The sequence below is a fragment of the Teleopsis dalmanni genome, chromosome 1, assembly GCF_002237135.1.
Source record: "Teleopsis dalmanni isolate 2A chromosome 1, ASM223713v2, whole genome shotgun sequence".
Classification (NCBI taxonomy): domain Eukaryota; kingdom Metazoa; phylum Arthropoda; class Insecta; order Diptera; family Diopsidae; genus Teleopsis; species Teleopsis dalmanni.
In genome coordinates, this window is record NC_051846.1 from 16,921,306 (window position 1) to 16,948,471 (window position 27,166).

Below are 27,166 nucleotides of genomic sequence, written 5' to 3' on the forward strand. Positions count from 1 at the left end.
ATTTCAAATGTTTTTATTTTTAAATTATTAAATTCAAAATTTTATTATTATTATTAAATACATCTATTTCAATATAAATTTTGTTTTATAAAACTCAGTTTCCGAATATAAATTTCAGTTTTTGTTAATTATACCCTTAGAATAGTAAATTTGAATATATATTTTATTAAATAAAGGTTATGGAAATTGAATTGAATCACTTATTGTATTACATTTTTGATTGAGTTAGAAAATTTAACTGAACTTGCAATTGGAGAAATCCATTTCTGGATGTTGGGCTTTGAACCTGCAAATATTAATAAACACATAAGTAAATATGTAATATAACTCTATTTTTATTTCTATTTTATTCAGCATACTTCTCAAGAATATCCAACTTTTTCTGGTCTTCACTGGTGGGCAAACCCATCTCTTTTTGACGTTGATCATACATCATTTTTTCAACCATGCCACGTGTTTCACCATCCAAATCAGATAATTTGGACGGTTCCGGATTTATTTTACGAGTTGAAATTTGAGGATCTGTAGTAACTAAACGATCCCACCAATTCATCTTGTTGACCTAAATATTTAAAATAATAAAAAATGTATAAATAAATAAGCTTAACATATAACAACAAAATCATTTAAGCAAACAAACACAAACCTTCTCGAGTGTAATTAAGATAGTTTTACTATCTTGTAGCACCCAAACAGATTCCTCTTGTTTCACTTCGGCACAGAGTTCACCGTCAATGATAGGCTCTTGACCTTTGATGCCAACCTTAAGTGTTTTCTTACAAATTAAAACTGTTAGATCACGAGCCCTTAAAGCGAAGGGTACATCAAAAGGTATTTTTAGCTGCAAATAATTAATTTAGAAATATTATTTTTGTAACAATGAATCTGATAAATTAAAAGATTTGCGTTGTTAAATCAAAGTAACAACAGAGAGGCCAAGAATTGCTTAACAGAAAATTTGTTTCAATTTGAATTTATTTTTAGAAGCTTACTTTGAAGAAGCCAATGAATACACAATGATGAGGTAAAATTTATAATTACCGAAAAAAAACAAAAGAAAAAAAATAAAAATCTTAACATATAAACATGAAATGTGTAAGATAAAACCTTGAAAATATATTTTTCTTTTGCTATTCTGAAATTAAATTAAACCAAAGTTTATAAGACTCAACCGTACGAATCATGACAGAAAAATAAGAAAAGAAACTGTTAATGTCGAGGCTGACAGACAAGCCAGGCGTTAAGTATAATGCGGATACTATCTTTCTTAAGTATTCAACCACGTAAACGATTGGACAAGTTCTGGACTGCATTCTTTAGAATCTTCTTAAGGTTTATTTGAATTTAACCCACAGCTAAAAAGTTAGTATTATTACTTTAAAAATATATACATGTGCGAATTACAGTTATATAAGTGAGAATATGTGAATAAAAATTAAAACCACATCGAAAAAAACCACACATCAGACTTTTTTATTTATTGACCACACATAGACCTATTGGTGCCTAGTGATACTAGGGATATGATATAATATAAAATACAATATATAATATAATATATATTATATATAGTATATATCATAAAAGATGTTAACGCTTTTCGGGAATCTAAGTTTTATTTAATGCTTAATGCCTCATTCCTGCAACATCGTTCAACTTTCCAAATTCAAAGTCCTTCAAAGTCCTTGAAAATTTACAAATTTAGTTTTTCATGAAATTCAACTGCACTTATTTAAGATAATTGAATACAAATTAAATTATCATATATTGCATTTTATCTTCAAGTTATACAAAATTAAGCTAAAAGTTACCAATATTTAATAACAACTTGCTGTTAAATTAACATAATTATGCTAATAATTGAATATATATTTAGAAACGTTCAATTTATTTGAAACACACTTTCTAGAAACTTAGTAAGAATCAATCACAATAAGTAGTATTATTAAGATATATTTTACGGTTCTTGAATTAGCACAATAAATTCTCTTTATAAAGAGGTAATTTGTGTAAATCAGTTCAGTTAGACACTTAAAGACTTATGTTAGAACTCCAGATCACCAATAGCCATTCGATTATGACTTTTCTGAATAAAATTTAAGTTTAAAAGCAGAAAATATTTATTTAAAATAACTTTAAATTATTTAATTCAATTCTCAAACAAAATGGAAACTGAGAAACAAATTCAGTTCATTAATTTTGACTTAAATAACATATTAAATCTACTTGTTAATCGTTTATCTGTTAAAAGCTGTCCCAAGCTCGAATTTGCTACAATGACTGTGTTTTCAAGTTCTTGTTATTGTTCTGATCTTCTTTGAGACTTCAAGGACTCGATGCGCGTACAAAGAACGGGAATTTAATTGGTGCACACGCAGTTCAAGGACGAACTAAAAATAAAATTCACTTTTACAGGTTCAAAGATACCTAAAACAGGATCGAAGAAATAAATAAAAAGCGCAAGAAACTGAAAACGAAAACAAATTCCTAAAACACACAAAAAACAGAAACAACAGAAAACACAGAAAAAACCAAGTTATGGAATTCAGTTAATAGCACAGTGGAACAAAAATACTTTTAGCTCTTGGCTGAAAAGCAGCTTGGAATGTAGTTCTACCGACGTTCTGTTTTTATCTGTCTTTTTGCATTTTTATTAAATTAATCGCTTTTAAATACCTCCTCTCAATAAATATGCGTCCAAGAGATACGTGAAAACACAGACGAGATTAAATACATTAAATAAACACAAGGCAAAATATTATTAATAACAAAGCGCTTAAGTCGTTTCTTATTAATTTGCAATATTTGTTTTAAATTAAGAAATAATAAACATTCTTTTTCAACAAACAAAAAATCATATAAATAATTTTTATAACTCAATAAATTTAATGGAACAATGTAATTATATGTTTAGTATTAATGTATTGTGGTTGTAGTCGTCTGACTGAATATACAACGTAAGCGAAGTCATAGATAGACAGCCATTACCTCATCTCACCAATCATACTTAACACGTAAGCAAAAAGTAATACTGATTACTTGTGCATGTACTAAAAATATTTTTGGAATGCTTCCATGCTTCTACTTCGCCAAATCTTTCAGCTCGTACTCGTCCGTACGTGTTAAGCAGCATGATTTTGGCTTTAAGTGGAAACTAATGTGCTTGGATTTAATACTATTTAAGTGTTTCAATAAACTTGTTCTCTAAACATCTTTTTAATTCTGTTTTGATAGAAATGCAAATATCGCATTCACTAAGAAGTTCAAAGAAATAGTATTTACTCAATCATACTTTGAATATAATATATAAATGCTGAAGCATTTATTCAGTACTTAAAGATTTGGAACATCCATCCATTACTGTAAAATTTGTGATAATAAGGATAAGAAGGAACTTGTCAAATGCGTTTGTCTTTTAATCGAAAAATATTTCATATCTTGCCCATGTAATTTTAATAGTATTACTTATTTTTGTAATATCAACAAAATAATTCGAAGACGTCTGATGACCATGTGCTTTCACAGCAGATTGACTAATATAGCAGAAACCTACTAAACAATCAATTTTGCATAAGGGCTTCAATATAAAAGTTTTTTAAAAATAAGGAGTACTTAATAATAATGTTTGCTGTTGTTAAACTGTATTTTTGAAATCCTACTTAATCTTTATTTTCTTACAAATGATAAATTTCTAAAGAAAGTAATAAGCTATGTTCGTTTATGGGACCAACACTAGAGTACTCTTAAAATCATGCGATAGATCTCATAGACCTTGGTGTAACACTATCAATTTTAATAATAATAAAGGTTATTTAAATAGTACGAATTTCTAATAAAATAAAAAACAAGAAAGAATACCATTAAACCGAATAAGCAATCAATTAATTTGCTACTTCTTCTTCATGCATAAATCAACTTTTTGTTGAGTTTTATTTTTATTATTAAACTTTAAGTTATTTAAATTATTAATTACAATTTTCATTCCCTATAATACTTATTTTATTCTTATCTCTTTTGCGCACCTCACCACTTCGTTTCTTACTGTCTAAACACAGGTGATCGATGATCAGGTATGTGAACTATCGTAATGCTGCAGTAATTGTAAAATATGTAAGAATCCATAGTATGTAAGGATCCGTAGAAATAACCAATTTCAAAAAATTTAGAAACAAATATCAAATCTTTTATAGTAGTACAAAATAGTACAAAAGGGTATTAAATGCTAAATTGAAAATCTTACACTAGAAGGCATATAATAGAACTAGTTGTTTAGCTATTAAAATATACAAATTGTGACAATAGTTTGATTTGACTTTGACATAGTAGGTAGTTTACAGAACATTTTTGAAGAACATATCTACTGTACTGTAAAATATTTTGTCAATACTAAGAAGATTTAGTGTGGATTACTTTACAAATACGAGTATTTTATCTGTATTTCAATAAATATAAAAAAATGATATCAGCAAAGCAGTCGTTTAATATTCAAAGAATTATATCTATAATCTATTGATAGATATCAAGTATGGATTATTTTTTTTAAATAACTACAATTAATCTTCTTTTAAATTTGCAATCATATTTCTGTACCACATTTGTTTGACAACTGTTCCCATAAATCTCTTTGTGAAAATATAGGTATTTGCAAACCTTTTTATTAAACTAAAAGATTTGTAAAAATAGTATTAAAAGATACAATACTAGATTAAAATAAACATTTTTATTAAATCATTTATCAAGAAAACTTGTTTTAAGTTTCATGAGGATTACTGAAAAAATATCTCGTGAAATATATTTCACATATCAAACTATTTAATTAAAAAGAAGTTTACGGCTGCCATAACGAATTAAACGCAAACACAATATGCCATTTTTTCATTTGGTGAGTTTATATTATATATTAATTTTAATCAACATCAAAATAAAAATTAATTAATATATAAAACTAATCACATAATCGAAAATAAATATGAATTAAATTGAATGAAGATGCAAAAAGAAACATACTCGTTGCTTTGTGATTTTGTAATACATATATGTAAAAAAATTACATACAAATCTTTTTTCAATAAATAAAAATATTTTTATAATAAATATTGTTTCTGTTGAGTGCAACAGTATTTAAATTAATCACAACAAAAGACAATAGAACAGCAGCAGCACATCAGCAAAGCAATTGTTGCTTCAAATAGGCCACAAACGAACACTTTTCAAGTAAGGCACAATTAAAATCATTAAAGATACAAAGAACGAGAAATCTGTAAACTTGATAGTTTATTTTAAATATTTTAATTAAGCGAAAAATCATAAAATGTGTACGTAAGAACACGAGCAATCGAGCAACAGCCCAAACCAACTCTCGACACATTGGCAACATACGAAGCGGCAATTAAAACTACACTTGAAGATTCTTTTAAGTCAAGGACACCGCAATCAGCGTGCAGCATCGCAAAGTTAAAAAAATACTTTTAGTTTCACCACAGCAGAAAAATATATATAACATATATCACAGCTAGGTAGGTATGTGCAGTAAAACACACCGTAAAACTGTTAGGGCTTACCAATATAAGGATTTTAATTCAAGAATGTTATCAGTTTTTCAAAGACTAAAAGAGTTAAGATTGCAATGCTGAAATATGATAAATATTCGAGGGCTTTAACGCACATATATTATTCCATTGCCACAAAATCTTTAATCAGCATACGTACTACAAATGGAACTAAAGGAATATATAAATAATGACAAACAAAAGTGACATAACGAAAAAGCAAGGAACAGTAATTCTTAATATTAATTGAAAAATATATGAGAACTTGACAAGTAATAGTTAACAACAACGTACAACGTACGTATTTATTTCTCTCATTCTTCCTGCACTGAAATGTGATTAATACGATTAAACTAGCAAGAATCTTCTTCATATATTCTTTTAAAAGTGATTCTTGAGTACGTTTCTAAGGAAACGTACTGCTGTTATCAATGAACAGATCAACAACATCTGTTGTGATAATAAGAGCAAATTTAAACAGCCTGAATCTGTTAAATAGATATATTCAGTTCTATATTTATTTTAATTAGACAATTATGATATATTCAGATCCCATCTGGCAACTTTATCGTTACACAGTGATAAATATCGTTATGGGATTGCCCTTAGTCTTATAACAAAAGTTCTTATTTTAGGTGTAACGAAACGAAAAAATAACGTTAATTACAAAATAAAAAAAGTGAAACTAGCAATAATATCTTCAGTTTGTGTGTTCGATTTTGAACTAACCTTTGCATTCTAATAGTCGATTTTATAAATTCCGCAGGCGCGGTATTCTTTATTCTAATCTAATGTATAGACCGGGTGCGGAGTCATTGCAAATAATTCTGCCAACGCGGATGTAGAATGACTTTTTTTTCTACAATTTACAATGAACCTGGCATATGTAAAACTGCATTTTTGTCTTCAGCTTTGAATAGCTCACAAAGTTACAATTTACACACAGGCAGCACGTGTCTGCAATTATTTTGTAATTTTACGGAACCGAATGTGACTTTTTTTTATTAAATATAAAATTATAATTTAAAATTGATATTGAGACAACCGAACACGGTTAATTACTTGTAATCAAGCATAACAGAAAAACCTACTGCTAATATATCAATTTAATGATATTATCTACACTTTATGATTTCATCATCAATATTAATGTTTCTTATTACGACATTAAGAACGAACTTATGGTATAACCTGTAGTCTTGGGGTCAGTCATTTATGGCATCTAAAGTTGTTAAAATGACAACAAGTAATAGCGATTATTAAATAACAAATTACCGATTACGCTGTTAAACTATATAAAATTTTTTGGAATTGAATTGATTGCACCATATAATAGGACTGGTAGTCGAAGATTGTTGCAATAAATATGGAAACCGAAAACTAAAAGAAACTTTAGAACACATACTCTATTCATACCCTGCTCTGACGAAAACAAGAAGAAAGATCATGTTGTCCCGATATTTATACAATGTTTTGACATCGATTAGAATTGAATCTTTAAGTTTTTCACACTATGAAGTAAATTGTGAATTCATTTGTTGTAAATATTTTAAATGTAATCTTTGCAAGCCATTCAAGCGCAACAATTAACGACCGCAAATAAATTCAGGAAGACATCTTTAAATATTGTATTTAAAACAAAAGATATATTAATTTAATATTTGAGATTATAAAGGATAAAGGACTACATATGTAAGGACAAAATTCTAACGATAAAATTGAAGCTACAAAGCAGATTTTTGTGTTCCGACGAATATCTCATTATGTAACACATATTAATTACTTTAAAGTTAAAGAGGCCATCACAAGCAGTTTTCTACTTTTATCTTCACATACTTGAAAAACAAAATTTGAAGCAATTCAAAATCTACTCAAATTTTATTATTGCAAAAGGTAAAAATAGAAATTGCTTCATATTTTCGTTTATAAAATAATAAATCAAAAAATGATTCTCGCAGTCATTAAGCGAGAAGTCATTTCATAAAAAATGTACATACCACAAACACTACAAAATCAAGATACTAAAAACATAAAAAAAAATAAATTTTTGGTTTTAGATACACTCGCAGAGTAAAATAATGGCAAGCTTCAATTAATTAATTTAATTTATAGATTACTCAACTTTTAACACAATTAAGCTATTCTTCAAAATTATTTGACTGAAAAGGGAAATAGATGAATGATGGCATAACTACACATGTCTGCCAAATCTGTGATATAAAAACACTATAGCAGCAGATTACTATGAAGAACAATGAAACATTGTGACCTATAAAATCTATTGTGATATGTAAGAATATATAAAAGAAACATATCAGCAAGTTCGGATGTTGCGTGCCCTGATTGCAGCGATTAACTAAAACAATAGCAATTGATTAATGAATTAATGTGGTGATTAGTTGGTAAGAGAAGTATGTCATCCAATTGAGCTGAATACTGTGTTACTGGGTCCAAGAGCAATGCGATACCAAGTCACGTGACTAGTGCATTCATTTACTTTCGCGAATTTATCAGAAATTTATAACATATAAATTTTATATTAAACTTTTTAAGCCATCACTGTGCTACCCTTAAAGTAGTTTTTTTTTATTTAAATGAAATTATTTTACTTCTATTATTTTGCAAACATAACATGTATGAAAATAATTGAAGCATATCAATGATTAACAACCGCAATGTCAAAAATTTTAAACGGTAGTCTGAAGGTTACCACTCCACCACTAAAATATGAATAGCGCTATCAGATGGTAAACCCTAATACTTGACTTACTGAATGATGTGTTATAACTAGAATATTTTAATATAGTTAGGAAAGAAGATTGTGAGGACATGTGGAATGAAGACAAAATATAGAAAAGAAATATAGAACTTTTCTATGTTTATGTGATACATAAACTCAGTGTCCTAGGCTTTTGAAAAAGATTAACGATTTGTTAATAACTTCAACACTTCGATAAAAAAAATTTTTCTATGAATGAAATCTTAGAAGAGCAAAAAACAAGAAAAAGGTATTTCAAAAAGAATAACAATTTTTGATTAAAGCAAAAATTTATGTATTTTTTATAAAGATTTTTTAAGAGTTCTTGAAAATAACACTAAGACTAAGACCACTAACAATTAAATAAAAGTTCAACAAAGACAAAGCCGAACCAAGAGCCACGCGGCAATATGTAAATTATAACAGCGCGAATATTAATTGTGTCTTGCCCCAACGCTTGATTGGTGGACAGGTCGATTAGACGATTTGGCGATTAATCAATTATGTGATTTGATGTCGTAAATGAAAGACTTATGCCGATCTATGAGTTTGAAATGCAGATGAACGTACAACAGATTAAGACTAAACGGACGTGTGTACCAATTCTTTCCTCTCCATCAACATTTTTAAATTTAGTTTTTTATTTATTTATTTATTTATTTATTTTACTTTATTCATAGATAAAAATTTAATTTTTTTTTTTATTTTGTTCAAAAGTAGTCTCCGCGCAGTCTTTCGGTCTTTTCATTTGATTAAATTTGAGATTTTGTTTTCAAAGTTGTTGGTTTATTTTTGCATATTTAATATGTTAAGAAACAGATATCGTCGACTGGTACCACAAATATATTTTAAAATAAATTATTTTAATCTAATGAAAACAAAACAATAAAAAATGCAAATAAAGATGACTAAAAGGTTTCTAGTAACATAATTTCATTTAACTTTTTCAAAAAAGTACAAATGATAACAAAAAATATATTTTTTATGCTAAATATTTGTTTCCACAGAAAACAGTTATAAGCAATCATATTATACTATATATATCATAATAGCAATTTTTTCGTAGAATGAAAAAGAAATGCAAATCCATACAACGTTAGGTGAATTTGAGAAATATAGATACGTCAGCAATATACCTAGAATCTAATGACTTATTAGTATTATTTAGTAGATTTATATCTTAAAAAACTATGAAACAACTACTGAAATATGTTTGCAATTAATATAGTTTTAATATTATCGAATGACAAAACATAAAACTGAAAAATATCTATAAATATGCTTAAGTGAATTGATAGCAGTCGAACATATTCGTACTTGAACATATTGAAATGTCTATCTTTATAAGACTTTATAATGAATTAATATTTTTGTATATAAGTATTCCAAATAAACTCTATTCATGGAAAGTTTTTTGCATTATTTTATTTTAAAGAACTAATTGAAAATAGTGCAGAAGTATGACAATAAACGATTATTTGGAAGACAATCAAAACGAGCTTTTGGTCGCATACTGCTATTGACAAAAAAAAAGATATATTGGAATAACATCTTAATTTGAAAGGTCCCAAAAAGGATTATTTAATAGGAAGTACTGAAATAAATGACGGAACATAAAAATGTATAAAAATAACATGTTTTTAGTTACACATTTCCAGCGATATTTAATGGGCTATATCTTAAATAATAAAATTTAATAAAATTTTTTTCATAAAAAAACTTCAGACATTATTCAGACGCTAAATATTAAATTATTACTGAACTTAAATCAACTACCTATATTCCACAATAAGGTCATTGAATACCAAAGCTGATAATAACTCAACATAATAAAATTTTAATAAATAAAATCATTCTATTTCATACAATTTTTGTATATTTTTTTGCATATTAGCAAAAACTTTAGGTAAGGAAAATGCAAAGTCAGCTTTACAAATTTGTGCTCATATAAGCAAATACTTTCCCAAAAAGCTTCGCTATTTGCAAAATTTAATTATATAGAACAGAATAGCAAAGAGCAAATGACATGTTTAACAATTAGATTATAATTTATATAAAAATCAGTAAAATAAGCAGATATTAAAGAAACTCGTTTTGGTATTTTTTATCAATAGACACAAAGACCAAAGCCACTGTTAAAAAACAAAACTGAATTTTTATTTAAAAAATTATAAAGTTCATAAAAACGACGGAACTCACGTGAAGTTAGGAAAATAATTAGGGAAGTGACACTAATTAAACACGTAAAGTAAGTAACTAAAATTTGAATACTCGGAAAGAGATTGTCCGCGAACAAAATCGCAATTGTGAAACCCAAAAATAAACATTTACTTTTGGCTTAGCTGTCAAGAAATGCCTAAACGTGCAAAAAGCATGCAAAACCTCATATCTGTAGAATTCGGAATAAATCTGTCATTCCGAATTACTTCGCTAAAGACCTGTTTTTGCTCGTAAGGTTCGTAACACCACAACATCGTAAAAGAATGCCGATGGAAACTAAATAAACTATTAACAATAAAATTATTAAAAATTTAATTCTTTCTGCAATTGTCGCTTGGCGCAAACGTTTGTCTCCGGCTTACCTTGAGTAATAAACAGAACAAGTACTTACTTTAAATTTCAAATGATCAAAAACGCTGTACCAAAAGACGTAGTTCTGTTATAAATTTCCGCATAAGAATAGAGTAAACTAATTACCGGAGAATAACAATTTTAAATATTTTTGTCACAAACACTTCTTTAAATTTTCCATTTTTTAATTTGTCTTGTAGGAGTTTTTAGCGTAGGAGTACTGTCACTTGAAACTTCTTACGCTGATATGACTAAAATTTATATCTCCATATCAACTTCATAATCAATAATTACAAGTACAGCAACACATGAATGTATTATAAAGATATTTTCAAAAATACTAGTACATTTTATCACCTGACTTCTCGTCATATTTTCCCGCTTCTGTCTTCAATTTCCGGCAAATCATGTGATTGAAGTTGCAAATCAAAAAGAACATTTTTCATTATCAATCGATAATTACAAAAAATCAAGACACTTTCATATATTTCCGTGAAATAAATTATCTAACGAAATTAATTTATCTGCCCTTTAGATCAGTCAATAACATACTGTTTTTACACTTAATACCCAGAAAGACTCTGCTAATACCAATTCATACTAAATACGGCTAACTAATATTAAGAGATTTCTTTATTCGACATAGATTATAATTTGAGGTGGAGTAAGGTGAAAAGATCAGAGAGCTGTTACATCATCTTTAGTAAATATCTAATAGTAAAACGCTGAAAGTCGTTTAATTTTAATTTTTCATTATTTTCTTTCAACATTAATTTAAAGAATCATAAACAAGCTAACCTCAAAATATAAAAATTTATTACTCAAGTTACCTATTTCGTACTATAGGTTGCAGATACTTCTTTTGTTTTTTCTATTTTAATTCTTGAAACATAAAATCAAACTAATAACAATATATTTAGTTTGTAACTGACGTAATAGTTACTAACATTCAAAATAGCGCATACAATAATAATACAACATATAACGTACATCACAATAATAATAAATAGTCCATTAATAAAAAAAAAATTATATGTAGAACAATAATAATTGTAAGCAATATCCTAGGACTACCGACACTTTAGAATGAGCAATAAGGAAATCGGATTGTAGACAAATTACGCTCAAAAAATATTTAATAATATGAGCAGATATTGAAAACTTTCTACATTAAGACTGAAAAGTTTTCGGAAATTCTCATTTAAAATTCGCGCGCTGTATATTTTTCGATATTTTAAGTTTATGTAGTTTGGCAGCACTGTCCTTAATTACTATGCCAAAAATGAGCTCGATCTGTCAGACAGTTCGTTTACGGCAGCTGTTGAAACCAGTTCACCTCAGTAGTGCGTTGCGAAATGTCTTCGACGGTCGTACGACCGTCCTGGAAGGCTTTGTACCACTCATAAACTTGAGTTTTCGATAAAACTGATTCCCCATAAGCCTTTTGTAGCATTCGCAACGATTCTGCACACGAAATTTCGTTCGAAACACAAAATTTGATGCAAACTCTTTGTTCAATATTTTTTTCCATTGTTTTTTTCGCAACGCCCTACTGAGGTGAACTGGTTTCAACAGCTGCCGTAAACGAACTGTCTGACAGATCGCGCTCATTTTTGGCATAGTAATTAAGGACAGTGCTGCCAAACTACATAAACTTAAAATATCGGAAAATATACAGCGCGCGAATTTTAAATGAGAATTTCCGAAAACTTTTCGGTCTTAATGTATATAGAAAACAAATTTTCTTTTTCTTTTTTTGGTATTTCTATGTGTATTTGGTATTTTTACAGTTAAAAGAAAAAACAGCCTAATAATAAGGTACAATATTTATAATTCTAATTACATTAGTGACGCAGTAAACCTCACTCAAGCAAGCAGTCAATGCTCACCTTAATGTAAACCGAACCCGAGCTGCACAAAAACAATACTACAAACCATTAAACTAAAGTAAAAATAAACAGTTAAGCTTTTAATTAACATTATTCCAAAATAAAAAAAATTGGCAGATCAACTAGAAAAAATGCTACAAAACAGCATTATAAAACTAAAAAGTTTTTATTCTCTTGTATTTTTTTATTTTATTTTTCATTAGTAAAATAAAACAGTCAAGAAATTGTAAAACTTTAGGCGGATATGTTCTTCCGTTTATTCAATATTTAAGAAGATGGATGATGTTATATGATTATATTATACTACATTAAATAGTAGTTACATTAATATTAAGTTTTAAAATATTAAGATAGTAAAGATAAATTAATTAAAAAATTTGAAGCAGTCTCTGTTAATGCAACAGAGAATTAAAGTACTAAAAAATCGTATTGTAATAAATAAATCAATTAATGTAAATATTTAAAAATCTTTATTTAACAATAATAAAATACTAAAACTGATTACAGAAACGCTAAAGTGCTTATCAATCAGATATCATACACTTAAGATACTTCTTTTTTCAAAATACAGAAAAAATTAAGTTGCGTAGATATTGAACTATTTCGGCTATTTAACTAAATTGTTAAAATTATTTAATTTTAAGAAATGTTAAGATACATGCTTACAAATGCCTTGAGTATTCAAAAATACAAATATCATTGGTCATCGCTTGATTTAAATACTAATAAATCAGAACAAATTTATATGAAAGTAATTTTAATTTTAATGGTTAATTATAGAACGCCAAAAAAAAAAAAACTAAATATTCAAATTGTTACATACTTATTTATGCGTACATGTAGATATATAAATATACATATTAAAAAGAATGCTGTTTTCGCCTTATAAGTGTGCCGAATATACGGTTTACCTGACACTACCAGTTACCATATCAAGACGCACAGCAACAATAACAACAACAACAACAACTACAAATGTAGCATCTTCACTACACTTCAATTGTTGAGATACGAGATCGTCATATACAATTAAACACAAATAAAACGATAACAATATAAACAAAATATAAACCAAATAAAAACGCAACCTTAGCAATGAATACCAAAAAGACAATCGCCAAAATCAATAAAACGTTAAAAATTTATGAACAAAAATAAATAAAAATCATTAAGCGAATGTTCGCGGCAAATTAACAGCTTCTGTGTGGATACATTCGGCGTACGTAGATACTTGAACAGGTACAGCTGGGGTACGTAAACACGTCAAATTTAAATAATTAAACATGCAAAATAGTGGACACTTCCATCCAACACCGAGAGACCGTACCAAACCGAATGCCTACAAAGCAGTTGATACATGGATTTAAAGACGTACATTGGCGGCGTCGTGAAGCAAGTGGTGTGCCGCTCATTTGCGTTGCTAATGTCAATTTTATTTCTTGTTCAAAGACGTTACCAACCAGCAATAAAAATTCAAAAAGCAAACGAAATGAAAGCAACTCGAATAAATGTTTCGTTTAAAATAAAAACTATCTATAATATTTGGTTAAAATCAAGGAAGCCTCCTACTTTAAACTATTACCAATATTTTGACTCTTTTGATTTTACATACTTGATCAATCCGATTTGCTTTTTCTGATTATGATTCGGTTGATTTGTAGCCTAAGGCTAAGATTCCGCTGGCAGACAGACTGGAGCTGGTGACACTAAGTGTTTGCCTTCAGCTTTCTACACCAACAGTGGTTTGAACAGTGTAGATACTCATAGAGCATAGATAGTAGTGTCAAAATTGAACACTACTGCAACGACTTTAACGTTCCATCAACCATTTTTATAATAATAATTTATGCGCTGCCAGATTTACTTATATTTGTTTATAAACTGTAAATTGTCAGACAAGACATCAACATGTTGGCTTTTGCCAACAACAATATAAATATTACCCATATTTAATATTTATATTTTTTTCAATAATTTTGTATAAAAAATTATTTTTTCTTCTTTATTTGATATCTGTTGATAAGCTAAACGCTATAAAGAAATATTTAAATTCTAATTATAACTCATTCTTGGAATTAATAGAATTCTATTGTTTGAGCTATTATTTTGATCAAACTTATCTGAATCACACCTTATAAAATATAAGATGCTTAATGTAGGTGAAAATTCCAATTATAAAATTTAAATATTTTATGCTAATTAAGTCAACAGGGAAAACCACTAACTTATGACGCATGTTGTGAAACTCTAAAGAATTTTAAGCTCATTAGTAATGTGTATGTGAAGAAACCGCGTATTTTTATCTTTGCTACAAGTAAAGATGAGTGAAGTTGAATTTGCTTTATTAAGTAGATGCCTAATTGATGACTCAATCAAATTTCATCTCTGACGTTTGAATGAAATGTGATATTAATTGATCGTAATCTTATACTAGCACATTTTAATATTCAATAAATTAAACAAAGTACAGTAAAGCAGTAAATATATACATATTATATATATTTAAACTGCACACCTATGAAAACACACAAAGGCAAAGTGAATAGCTGAATTAAAAATGATTAACTCCAAATTAAAACAAAAAAATACTTACAGATTCAGAAATTTTTTTTATCATAAAGTATTTTCAATTTATATCTAATTTGGCTGGCTCGTTTTTGTAATGACAAAGACATGTCTCTAGCTCAACAAGATGAGTCTGTCTGAATTACTAAAATGTTTGTCTCGACTTCTAGTTACATTTTTTGTAACTGAACTATACAGTTATTATATCTTAGCCAGAAGAAGGATGCTTTTCTTCTCTTCTGGTATTATAAACTTTACAAAGAGGGATCGCACGTCTTCTGCTCGGTTAGGGTCCTTTCTATTAAAAAAATTTAGTATGCTAGCGGTACTTTACCCTATCAAAACCTTCATTCCTACTATGTTTGAGTTATAATCTATTATTATCTATTTTTGTTTTAATTTTTGAGTCGTTACTTCGAAAATGTTAAAATGCGGTTATTTTTGTTTTTTAAAATATACTAACTTTTATTTCGAAAGTTTTTTTGTGTATCTCTACACGTGTTTCGGCAAATTCGCTTTTGCCTTCATCAGGAGAATTCCTAAATTTTCGAATAAAATTTCGAAATAAAAGTTAGTATATTTTAAAAAACAAAAATAACCGCATTTTATTATTATCTATTTATTGATAGATAAATATATTTGTCCATATATAATATCTGCACTGGAAGTTTCAAAAATATTGTGTTGTCCTAGCTAATGTACACTTAATTTATGTTATTTCAATTTCACTTTGTGTCAATTTTTGTTGTACATTTGTCAATAGTAGTTGCACTTCATATAGTATTTTTAGAACTAAAGCATAAACCACAGCTACCACAGCCAATAAAATCACTCAACTATTATAAAATGTAATTTTTTTAAATTTAAACACTATTGCTCTACAAAACATTTTAACATACTTGGAAGCCATCTACTTCCATTCTAAAAGCCTGTTTAAAAATTTAATTCAATTTTTTAATGAATAACATTATTTATTATATATTTATTATATAACCTTTAATAAGGAGCTTCAGAATATTTACTTCATATATCACATTTAAGACAATAAAGCATTAAAAATTAAAATCATTTGTTAATTTTACATAGAAACGTATGTTTATGTTTTACTTATTATTATAATTATTTTTGAAATTCATTTTAAAAGAGAAAAATTTTTATTTTAAATAAAAAAAATATTTAATTTTATCAATATTATTTACTAAATTAATTAACCTAAACAATGAAAATGTCTTTGTTACTAAGTAAGTTTGTAGATATTTGTATGTTTTAACGAAATACAATTTCACTCATTACAGAGATATTAAGTGATATTATCTAATTCACTTAAAATCGAACTTAAGGCACATTAATATAAATAAGATGATTGTATAATTAAGTAAATTATTTATATAAATAAAAAATTTTTTATTATAATTTATTGTATAATTAAAAAATTAATATAAAAACAAACTATAACTCAAACAGTAACATTGCTGCACCATCGGCAACTTAATAAAAATGCAAAATGAATCCAAGCAACCATAAAAATGTGACTCTGTTTAATATAATAAATAAAATAACCATAAATCGTTTTATGGTAGTTTAAAGTGCTAAAACTACAACAAATATAAGATCTCTTCTATTTTCACATGGTATAATTCAACTAAGAAATACTTTACAAGTAGTTGTCTTCAAGCAAAATTCTAATAAAAACACTTGCCGAAAATCGTGCGAGACGTGTGTCAATTGATGCGCATACAAAACAATGGGCACATTTTACAAACAAGCGATCGATGGCACACCAACGGATCCATCGATGAGGCGATGGATCGATTGAACGATTGAACGACCGCTTAACCTAACTTAACATAATCAACAGAATTCAAATGAACGTGGCCAATAACCGTATGCACGATGTAAGTTTAAGCACAGTAAAAAACAAAAACAAAACAAAAAAAGAAAAAACAACTGATAGTAATAATAATAGTAATAAAACTTATAGCAGAAAACGCCTCAAAATAACAAAAGTTGAACCAGAAGCTGAGACAGCAGCAATATAGCGTCAGCAGCAACAGCAACAAACAAAAAAAAAGCACACAAACTGAAAATATCCGGCAAAAGTGAGCAACCCAAGTAACCTGTCGACTACAATACCGAAATTTAATAAGTCTAGCCAAACAAAAGGCAGTGCTTGACGTGCGAGCTAAGATCAGTTTGATTCTTGGTGTTGGATAGATCGGTTCTACATTGCGAAATTACGGAACTACGAACAACGGACACTGTTGCTTGCTTGTTGCTAAATCGCACACTCACAAAGTTCATGAAACGACGATGTGTTTTCTGAAGTGGATTTAGAGAATATAGCAATTGAAATTAGTGAAGAATTATACTAAAGTCGCTACCACTTTCATTAAATTAAGTCAAAAATATAGAGAAGAACCAAGATTTTTCGTAGGCATCAAGAAGCGACAAATGCAAATTATTTTTGAAATATTTAAAGTTTATTAAAAAAATATTAAACATTGCATTAAAAATTGTGATATATTGTTTGTTTGGTAATCTGTAAGACATATATTAATATTAATGCCAAATATAAACAAAACAAATTTTTAAATTAAATAAATAAAATAAATCAAGAAAATAATAAAATAATAAACTAAAGCGGCCGAACGTCAATTAATTAAGCCGCAAATTACCCAATTTAAAACCAGTTAAGATTGAAACATACTCAAACATTGTGATAACTTATTTTAATAAATTATTTTGTAAATGTAAGTAAAAAAAAACATAAACGCAATAAATGTAATTTAAATTTTATTTAATTCTTTTATTATTATTATTTCGAAAAACATTTTGAAAAACGAGTTTTAGGCAAGAACTTCCGCATACAAAAGGTAAAATAAATGCGACTATAAACAAAAATTATTATTTTTGAGACAATTTTGAACACTGAGAAAAAAAAATAATCAACTAAAGAAACTATAATACCAAAACTTAATTCAAATCAAAAAGAACAATTTATTTAGATTAATAACAAATCAAAATCACATAAGTAAAATCAATTATCAATTAACAAATTAGAGTTTGACAAATTTGCAAAATTATAATTTAAAACTAATAATTTAGCAAAAAAAATAAAATCTAAAATCATTTATCTTAAATGAAATTGAAGTTAATAATTTAACAGTATCACAAATAAAAAAAGACAATTAAATCCAAAATTATATACTAAAATTAGTATAATAAGCTAACGTAACCAAAAAGAAAAAGGTGTGGATATCAAGATTTTAAATTCAAATTCTTATTTTTTTACAAAGAAAAAAATTTAGAATTCAATAAAATAAATTCTAAAATATGCAAATAATAAAATCTTTCAAGATTAAAAAAAAACTTAAAACAAGTTTTTTGTCAACGACTTAAAATGCTAAAATTCTTAACAGAATCACTTCACCAAAGTGTGTAAAATCATTTAAAAACAATTATTAAAAAATAATTCCAGAAACTCTAGCATTTATTGGTCAAATGATTAATTAATTCAAAATTCATTAAATACAAACAGAATATTGAACCAGAAATGATCCTATATGATCCTTATGGTTTTATACTATTATTTTAGAACAATTATAAATTACTGTAAAAATATAAACTATGGAGTTGAGATAAGTAAATAGTCCATTGAAAAATATTAAAACATCTTATTTAATGAAATTATTAAAAATATTATATACTTTTACAAATAATTCAATCAACTTTTTTCCATATAAATATCTAAATCGTTGGTGTTATTACTATTTTGCAATAATATCTTTATACTAAAACATCATCCAAAGAGACAGAGTTAAACAGTTGCCAATACAAGTTAAAAGACTTAAGCAACAAACTCTTTTCGAATCGCTACTTATCTTTATAGCGAATTATGGTTCGTGTGGAAATGACAAACCAAAAACATTTCAACTGGACCAAAGAAAAAAATTCACAAACATATAAAAATCATATTTTTAAAAATGTTTTTTTGAAGATAATAAGTAAATTAATTTAAAGCCTTAATAATAGCTTTTAGGCTAAATATAATGGAGGCATTTTGTTTGGTACTTAATGATAACTGAAGACAGGTCATTTAAGCTAATTAATTAACCAACAGTGATAACTACTTTAAACACTTTATAACAGATTAAAATGTATTTATGTCGACACGCCCATTTTTAAAGCTTTAATTATAATATATGAAATTAATAACTATTAAAAATAACACATTATTCCTATTATTTCCTATTGTTGTAATCCTAATATCACGGAAATAAAATTTTCAACCGGGGATCACTTAAAGTGTGAAAAAGTGAAATAATAAAATTTATTTAGTAATTAATTACACAAAAATTAATGTATCAATAATTATTTACAATACACAATATAAAGATTGTTACAATATAAAGAAATGCTAAAGAAATTTCGAATAATGTATATATATATTGACTTAATAACTGAAATAATTGCTAGTAGTTATTTGTTATAATTGTTAAAAAGTGATTTTTTGATTATTTGCCAAAAACCAAACAAAACACTTTATTCAAAAACAGTGTAAATAACTACTGAAAAATAACTTGAGAAGTTCAACAGGGGAAGCACATTATTCAATAAACTAAAAAACAAACACATTTTTATAAACTGAAATCACCAAAAACGTGAACATATTTTAAAGAAAACGATTAAAAAAATTAGTTTTAACAATTTATTAAAACTTAAATTTTAAGGAAAGCATTTTGAAAACAATAAAATTACAATTGAAGTATAAAACAAATATTTTTCTTGTTTTTTAGATGAATGATTACTGGCATATACCGCGCGCTTCTCTAGCGTCGTCCTCGTCATCAGGCGCCTCATCGGCATCTTTATCAAATGGCAGCAACAAATCACATTCGAACCCGCCTACGGTCGCAAAACGCAAAACACATGCCAATAATCTTACGACAACGACGTCGTCTGCAAATAATGGCCAAAAACGTGAACGTTTTATACCGAATGGCAGAGCGCAAGGCACCAACACAAGACAATCACGTGCATACGAATCAAATACAACATACAACACATATTTCGTCGGCAGTATTATGGAAGCAGCTCGAGGCCAAGCAAACGTCGGCACTTCCACAAAGAAACCAACAGCAACGCATTCCAGCAGTCATACAAGCCCCATCACTACTGATGCTGCAACCGCTGCAGCCGCAGTCCTAGCGGCAGCAAAGCGAGGTTCACGCTCTTCACAGGGGTCAAGTGATAGCAATAATAGTACAAGAGTAAGTTACAACTACTCTACTTTACATTGCCTAAGTAGTAAAATAATTTGAAATTTTTCTTTTACTTTATAGAGCGCAGCATCTGGTTCATTGCTATTAACAGCAGCGAATTTAGAACGCTTCGCAGAGATACACAAAAAGCAACAAAAGCAAAATAAATTATATTTGGAGCAATTGCCGCACAACAATATGCACAACAATCGCAGCACCAATCCCACTATCAATACTACTTACAATGCAAATTTGGTACACGCAATAACAGCAGCACAGCATCAGCAGAACAACAGCAGACATAGTAGCATACAACAACATAAAACACATAATTACAATAATTACGGTTATAGCAACCACAACGACAACGACGACGCTATTATTGAAATTGATCCCAATTTGGATTTCATCAAAACCAAAGAACTTGACACTGTCTCCATAGCGAGCTCAATGCACTTTACAATGGTCAACGGCGAGGGCAACGCCGCAAAGAAACCGAAGCGCGGCCTTTGCGATCGTGGTCGTCAAGTGACAGTATTGATTATCAGCATGAGTACAGTATTTATGTTACTTATCATGGGCATGGTTTATGCACTTGAAAGTGAGTTAAACACACACTAATAAACATGAAAATCCATTAATTCAATTTCAATTCGAATTTTTTACTTTCAGTGCGGGCACGCGTCATGCCTCACAGTTAACAAATACAACAGCATAAACAATGAAGAAGGCTTGGAAAAGGCTTTACTCGCAATCACAACCTCAAAAAGGTTTCGTTGTGAAGTTGCGGTAAAAGTGAAGTTGCCAAACGGAACAGCTATATAGAGTGGCGGCTTAGCATCCGAATCAAAATATTTTATTTATTAATATAGTTAATAGTTAATCGTATTTTATTTATTTAAACGTATTCATACAAATTTTAAGTGGAAATATTTGTTATAGTTTATGCCAATTTATTAATTATAAGGTTATTTATTTTATTAAATTTACCAATTTTTATTTCACATAGTCAACAAATAGATAAACAAACAAAACACACATACAATACAAACACAAAAGTAGAGACACACATTCAAAAATTAAATATATAAGACAAATATAGACATTTCCAGAAAAAACCTAGCAACTCATTATGCCTCATAAACAATACTTTTATATGCATACACATATATGTAAAAATAAACTGCAGAAAATCAGTTAACCACAAAGGAAGGGTAATGAAAATATCAGGCATGAGTTTTATTAAAAATTTTTATGTTTTGATATTACAAAAATACAACCAAAATCACAAAAACAATTAAAAATCATCAATCACAAAATATTGTATATTTTTAAATAATTGTAGACAATAATGTAACAATGTAACAATTACAACGTTTTATCCCTGTGATATGTCAAATAAAGAATTTAAAAAAAACAGCAATTTCTCATTTCTATGTCATTCAAAAGTTAGAAGCTAACTTTATATTACCTTAGCACTAAAATACCAAAAATAGATAATTAAACTATTTAATTATTAAATGACATAATTGACTGCTTATGGTTAACCCGGAACGAGAATATGTACATACCCGGTTAGCAAAAATAAAGCAAACAATTTGGTTACAGGTCCAAAAATCAAAAACGCCCATTGAATGGAAAAACGGCCACACCACGATGACCGTATCAAGGCTCAAACATTTTCTCCCCCATCATCCGAAAAATTCAATGTATGATGAAACTTCTGGAAGAATCCTCAAGCAACTAACAGATAAAAAAAGTTTCATTTGATATCTTTATTTTTTAAACCATTATTTCTATCAGAAGCTTTAAGGTGTGAAAAGAATGTTCAATACAAATATAGAAATGCTTTAAAAATTCGAAAAAATACTAAGTTGCAACATTGTTAAGGCCAATTAATCTACTATCTCAAATTTCAAAACTGTTTGATAAACGTCTATTGTCAAATATTTCATAGCCCATCATAGTAATAACATTCCAGATTACCTCTTTTGGCTTGAGAAAAATCATGAAACAATGCAAATACAAAAAATATGTTCATAAATAAAGAGTACTGTATTTAAAAGTAGCGTACTCATTCACCAAAGTTTGCCATGATATACTTCAGCTTAAAATACAAGCCTTCAGAACTTCTGTAGTCGTATATATATGCTATATACATGTTTAATGTTTAACATAATACCGTCTGGTTTCAAGGCTTAATTTTTAAGCTCCACCAGTTCGGTTTCTCCCTAACGCTCACAGTGTGGTCCACAAATTTCTGTTCAACAAAACCTTTCAGGTTCGTGCCGGTTCCTCTGTCCGGCGTCCCCCAGGGCTCGGTCCTTGACCCCCTCCTCTTTAACATGTTTATAGCAGACATCCTTTTCCCGCAGGCCCCTGTCAAGCAAATTTGCTTCGCAGACGTCTGCCTTGTCTTTATGAGGTCGTCCAATCCTTGCCGCATTTTTAATGAGCTTAATGCCCACCTTGGGTACCTTTTTGACTACTATAACAAGTGGAAGATGAAGCTCAACGCCTTCAATTCCCTGATTCAGTTTGCTTTCAAGCTGAAATATCTTAGCATTGTATTCTCCTCACAACACAACTTTATGCCTTACATTAACTATGTCATCTGTAACCCGGGTTCATGCACACTCAACTCAAAAATGCACTTCGAAGATATAATCAGCTTAACTGCAATGTTAAGCTGCTCTGGTATAACCAGCTTATTCGTCCCCCTTTTCATCTACGCATGCCCTATTTGAACAGCAATCACTTCCGATCAGATGGAAAGAAGTTTCTGCCCTTTTGAGCGGAAACTTCCTCTCAAGCCTAACGGCAAGACTAACTTCCCCGTCTCTGTCCTTTAAGACAATGCCAAAATCACTCGTGTTGACGAATACCTATTGTCTCACTCGCCCGTAAGTACCTCACCCGGTTTCGCGACCACCCCCTCCATTCTCACTAAACTCCACGAAGACCTTGTTCAAGCCTTGCGCTTTAAACCCCCTCAGTACTTATCCCATTACTTCGACGAATGGGACCGTAATCCCCAAGTCATTCCTCTCTATATCCGTAGCTTTCGTGACCCCGACTACAAAGTTTACCGTTAATCTCACCTCCGCTTAGTAGCCGTAACCCCACCCTCTTCAGTATCACACATTCTCTCTAATTCACGCCCATATTTTCTGGCTTACATGAACCTAGTCCACTAGGTATTAAGCCTATCTATTCTCATGTCTTTCCCCTGATTATTAGAATGAAGTTTCCACATTGATGTGGAAATCTTCTCCATTCATTCCAAAGAGGCGGTTTTAGTGGGTTCGAGTCTCACACTGCGCATTTCGATGCTTTCCACCTAAACATGACATGTTTAACATAACATGTTACTAACATGAAGAGGAAGCAAGCAATAAAGATACTACAATAAAGCATCTTTGTATCATTGTTATATCTGATATATTCAGCCGATCTTGAATACAATTACATCTGACAATAATCTAAATTGGATCTCTCAAAGCCTCATATCGCATCTTCGATTTGTAGAAAATTTGTTGCAAAAATTACTACAATTGTTACAGACTTTCAATTGAATATACAATAATTAGCATATTTATAACGATTTACCTTTGAACAGGATTTTATTCGTAGCTTCTTCCACTACGCCATATACCGATATAGCTCACTTCTGGAGATGTCGAGCTCTAAAGTTTTTATAACGGTTACATTAACAAAAAAAATACACTCTTCGTGTATATATTAAAGCTATAATGGGCGTGTTCAAAAAATCGAAATCGTTCCAAATATATATATTGTAAATTTTAAAGCAAAGAATTGAATAATAAAAAAAATCAAATCGCGTTTTAGACAATAGCTAATATAATCAAATAACGATTGACATAAAAAACAATATGCAGACTGGCATGAAAAAAAAACTAAATAACTTTTATTAGAATTTATATAATTTTATCAATAGTTTTATTCAACTATTTACAAAACTAAAAACTAGTTTCAACACACATTTTAATACAAAAAGGTAGACTTGACTAAATCACCTCAAAAATTTCAGTTAATTAAGAATAATAATAATTTATAAAATTATTGACGGCTTTCGTTTTCAAAAAAGTTGCAAAATAGAAAAAGCTTAATCATAATAATATAAATGGCATTCAGTTTTCGTAACAAGGAATGACCTATCATAATTTTTTTCAATATAATATCTCTACAGAGCCATTTTTAAATATTTGTGACAATTTTTTTTATTATTAATTATAAAAAGAGTAATTAATTTAGTTTTTTTAGAGACTGATATTTTAAAGAAAATTACCAATATTAAATTGCTAGAGAACATAACTATTCATAACTTCATAAACAAAAACCTTCTGGATTTATTTATGAAACATTTTAAATAGCAAACTTATGTTTGTTACTTAAATATTCTATAAACCTAGTTTAATATCAATCAATTCGCACAAGTGCTGAAAAAATAACTTAAATTGTTTATATGATGCTAAAGTTATTATTATATTTGTCATGCGTATTAGTTAGGTCGTCGCCATTTTTCTATCTGATCTATTAAATTTAGCATAATTATATTATATCATAAACATTAATTAGTTTATGGTTTTAAAGTGTGACCAATACAAAAACAGTACAGGAAGTATTGTTAAACTGCGAATACCCATAACAAGATAATTAAGGAAAATTGAAATTTACGGTCTTAAGACTTCCATTTTTCATTATGTTGTATAATCTTATATACCATATATTAAAATTGTTAAAGATCGCACTGAAAGCACGTATCGCAGATCGTATAAGGTATACATGAGTTTATTCTTAAAATGTATCTAAATTACTTAGCAATTGAAACTATAATTTCATTTTTACAAGAATATTTTATTGAAATTTGGGAACCGAAAAATACTATTGAGAATTATTTTGAAGTTGTTTTATTTAATTTGGGTGAAGCTGTCTTTATTACCATATATATTATTTATCAATAATAAAAAGTAGAATATTCGGTGAAAATTTCGCTAAAGCTGCTATAAGTTGCCATAAAAGCTGGCTATTCAAACATAAATTTTTGTATATATTATTGGATTTTTTCCAAATCTTACAGATAAATATTAATTATTATACTGTACACGTATATTATTAAATAGGGTATTCTACTAAATCGAATCAAATTTAAGCAGTTTTATTTTAGCTCTTTGCCTAGTACTAACATCCATTACGCACAGATAATTATAGAGCTCCTTATAAAAAATATGTTCCACAAAATTTTGACAGCATAAAAAGTTTTTTTTATATGAAATGCTATGGCAATGTTTCGTGCGTTAATGGAAATGATACTAGGCTTTATTATTATTTTTGCGTTAAATATATTAAGGACTATAGATATACTTTTCAGAAAACATTATAACAGAAATGTCATTGCCTATATAATAATTTCAACATGGGTAACGATTTATATACAATTTTGTCATTAACAAGCATTTCTTCTTTAGATCATAGTAAAATATATTTAATTAAAGGCTTACCTCAACTTCTTGTAATGTTTGTGTCCAAGCATATTTTTCAAGAGTGCAACCATTTCCAGAATTTGGCATTAATTTACCAACTTCACTTTTTTCATTTTCATCATCTACTTTTTCAATAGGTTTTGATATATTTTCATTTACCACTATTGGATTACCGTTCTCAGATGCTGCTTCTAATAGCTTTTCACGTTTTCTGCAATTATATATTAAACAATCACATGTTGTTAGTTTGTGTTGTTAAAGTTATACGAACTTCTCTTCCTCCTCCCTAATAATATCAGCTGCTTCCTTATCAGTAATATCACAAATTTTATTGGTTTCAATTTCTTTCTTCCGTGCGGTGCGTTCTTTCAATTCTTTTTCCTTTTTCAAACGGTCCTTCTCCTCTCGCTGCATTAAAACCTCTTTATGTGCCTCATTGGCAATTTCAGACTCTTTTCGAAATGTGTCCAGTAACATCTTCTCCCATTCGCTCTGCTTTGCGTTTACAAAAAAGTCTGATTTCCGGCGCAAAAAGCTGGCAAGAGTTCCCAAAAACTATATCGAGTATAACAAAGAAATTTCAATATAAAAAAAATTTATATGTATTAAATTAAATATTTTGCAAACCTGCGGCAACCCATCATGCTTTTCAGCGATGGCCAATAAGATACCATCATATGCGTTTTCTTGTGACGACATTGTATTTAGAATTAAATATAATACCTTTCTAAATGTTTAATGAATTTTCTAGAATAAAAATCTCTTAATAATTAGTAACTAAGAAACGTGCAAAATCAACAATGACGCTTATTTACAAAACTTCAAAATATGGATTGTTCAGTGTGTGAACTTTTACTGAATTATTCACAAGCCATTAATATCAGCTGTATTGAAAACAAACTGTACGTAGTGCACTCTGCCGTGAAAATAAATAAATATATTAATGTCATGAAATATCTTGTTAAAAATTGTTAAAATTGAAATTGTTAAAAATTAAAATTGTATATGAAACTACACATATATATATTCAAATTTTTTTAAATGTCATATACTATTAATGGAGAATCAT

At 28.5% G+C, this 27,166-nt stretch overlaps 2 protein-coding genes across 3 annotated transcripts in view; one reads left to right on the forward strand and one right to left on the reverse strand.

Annotated features, from left to right (window-relative positions):
- The window catches only part of LOC119667862 (GATA zinc finger domain-containing protein 8), a 39,069-nt gene extending 17,572 nt beyond the window's left edge, over nucleotides 1–21,497 (forward strand). Inside the window, exons 1-4 of one of the 2 annotated variants that reach the window (XM_038077201.1) lie at nucleotides 17,956–18,082; nucleotides 20,129–20,602; nucleotides 20,675–21,194; nucleotides 21,266–21,497. In XM_038077201.1, coding sequence (XP_037933129.1) covers nucleotides 20,129–20,602; nucleotides 20,675–21,194; nucleotides 21,266–21,294 — 1,023 coding nt within the window. In that variant the 5' untranslated portion in view covers nucleotides 17,956–18,082 and the 3' untranslated portion in view covers nucleotides 21,295–21,497. Of the gene's footprint in view, nucleotides 1–17,955; nucleotides 18,083–20,128; nucleotides 20,603–20,674; nucleotides 21,195–21,265 lie in introns of those variants that run through there. The other variant, XM_038077200.1, reaches the window with a different exon arrangement.
- Nucleotides 1–27,049, reverse strand: LOC119667863 (nuclear migration protein nudC). The gene is made up of 6 exons (XM_038077202.1): nucleotides 26,725–27,049; nucleotides 26,369–26,652; nucleotides 26,116–26,308; nucleotides 647–841; nucleotides 360–562; nucleotides 1–286 (listed from the first exon to the last, which is right to left on the reverse strand). Exons 1-6 carry the CDS (start codon nucleotides 26,794–26,796, stop codon nucleotides 235–237), a joined length of 999 nt encoding a protein of 332 aa, XP_037933130.1. The 5' UTR covers nucleotides 26,797–27,049; the 3' UTR covers nucleotides 1–234.
- Nucleotides 27,050–27,166: the final 117 nt, after the last annotated feature.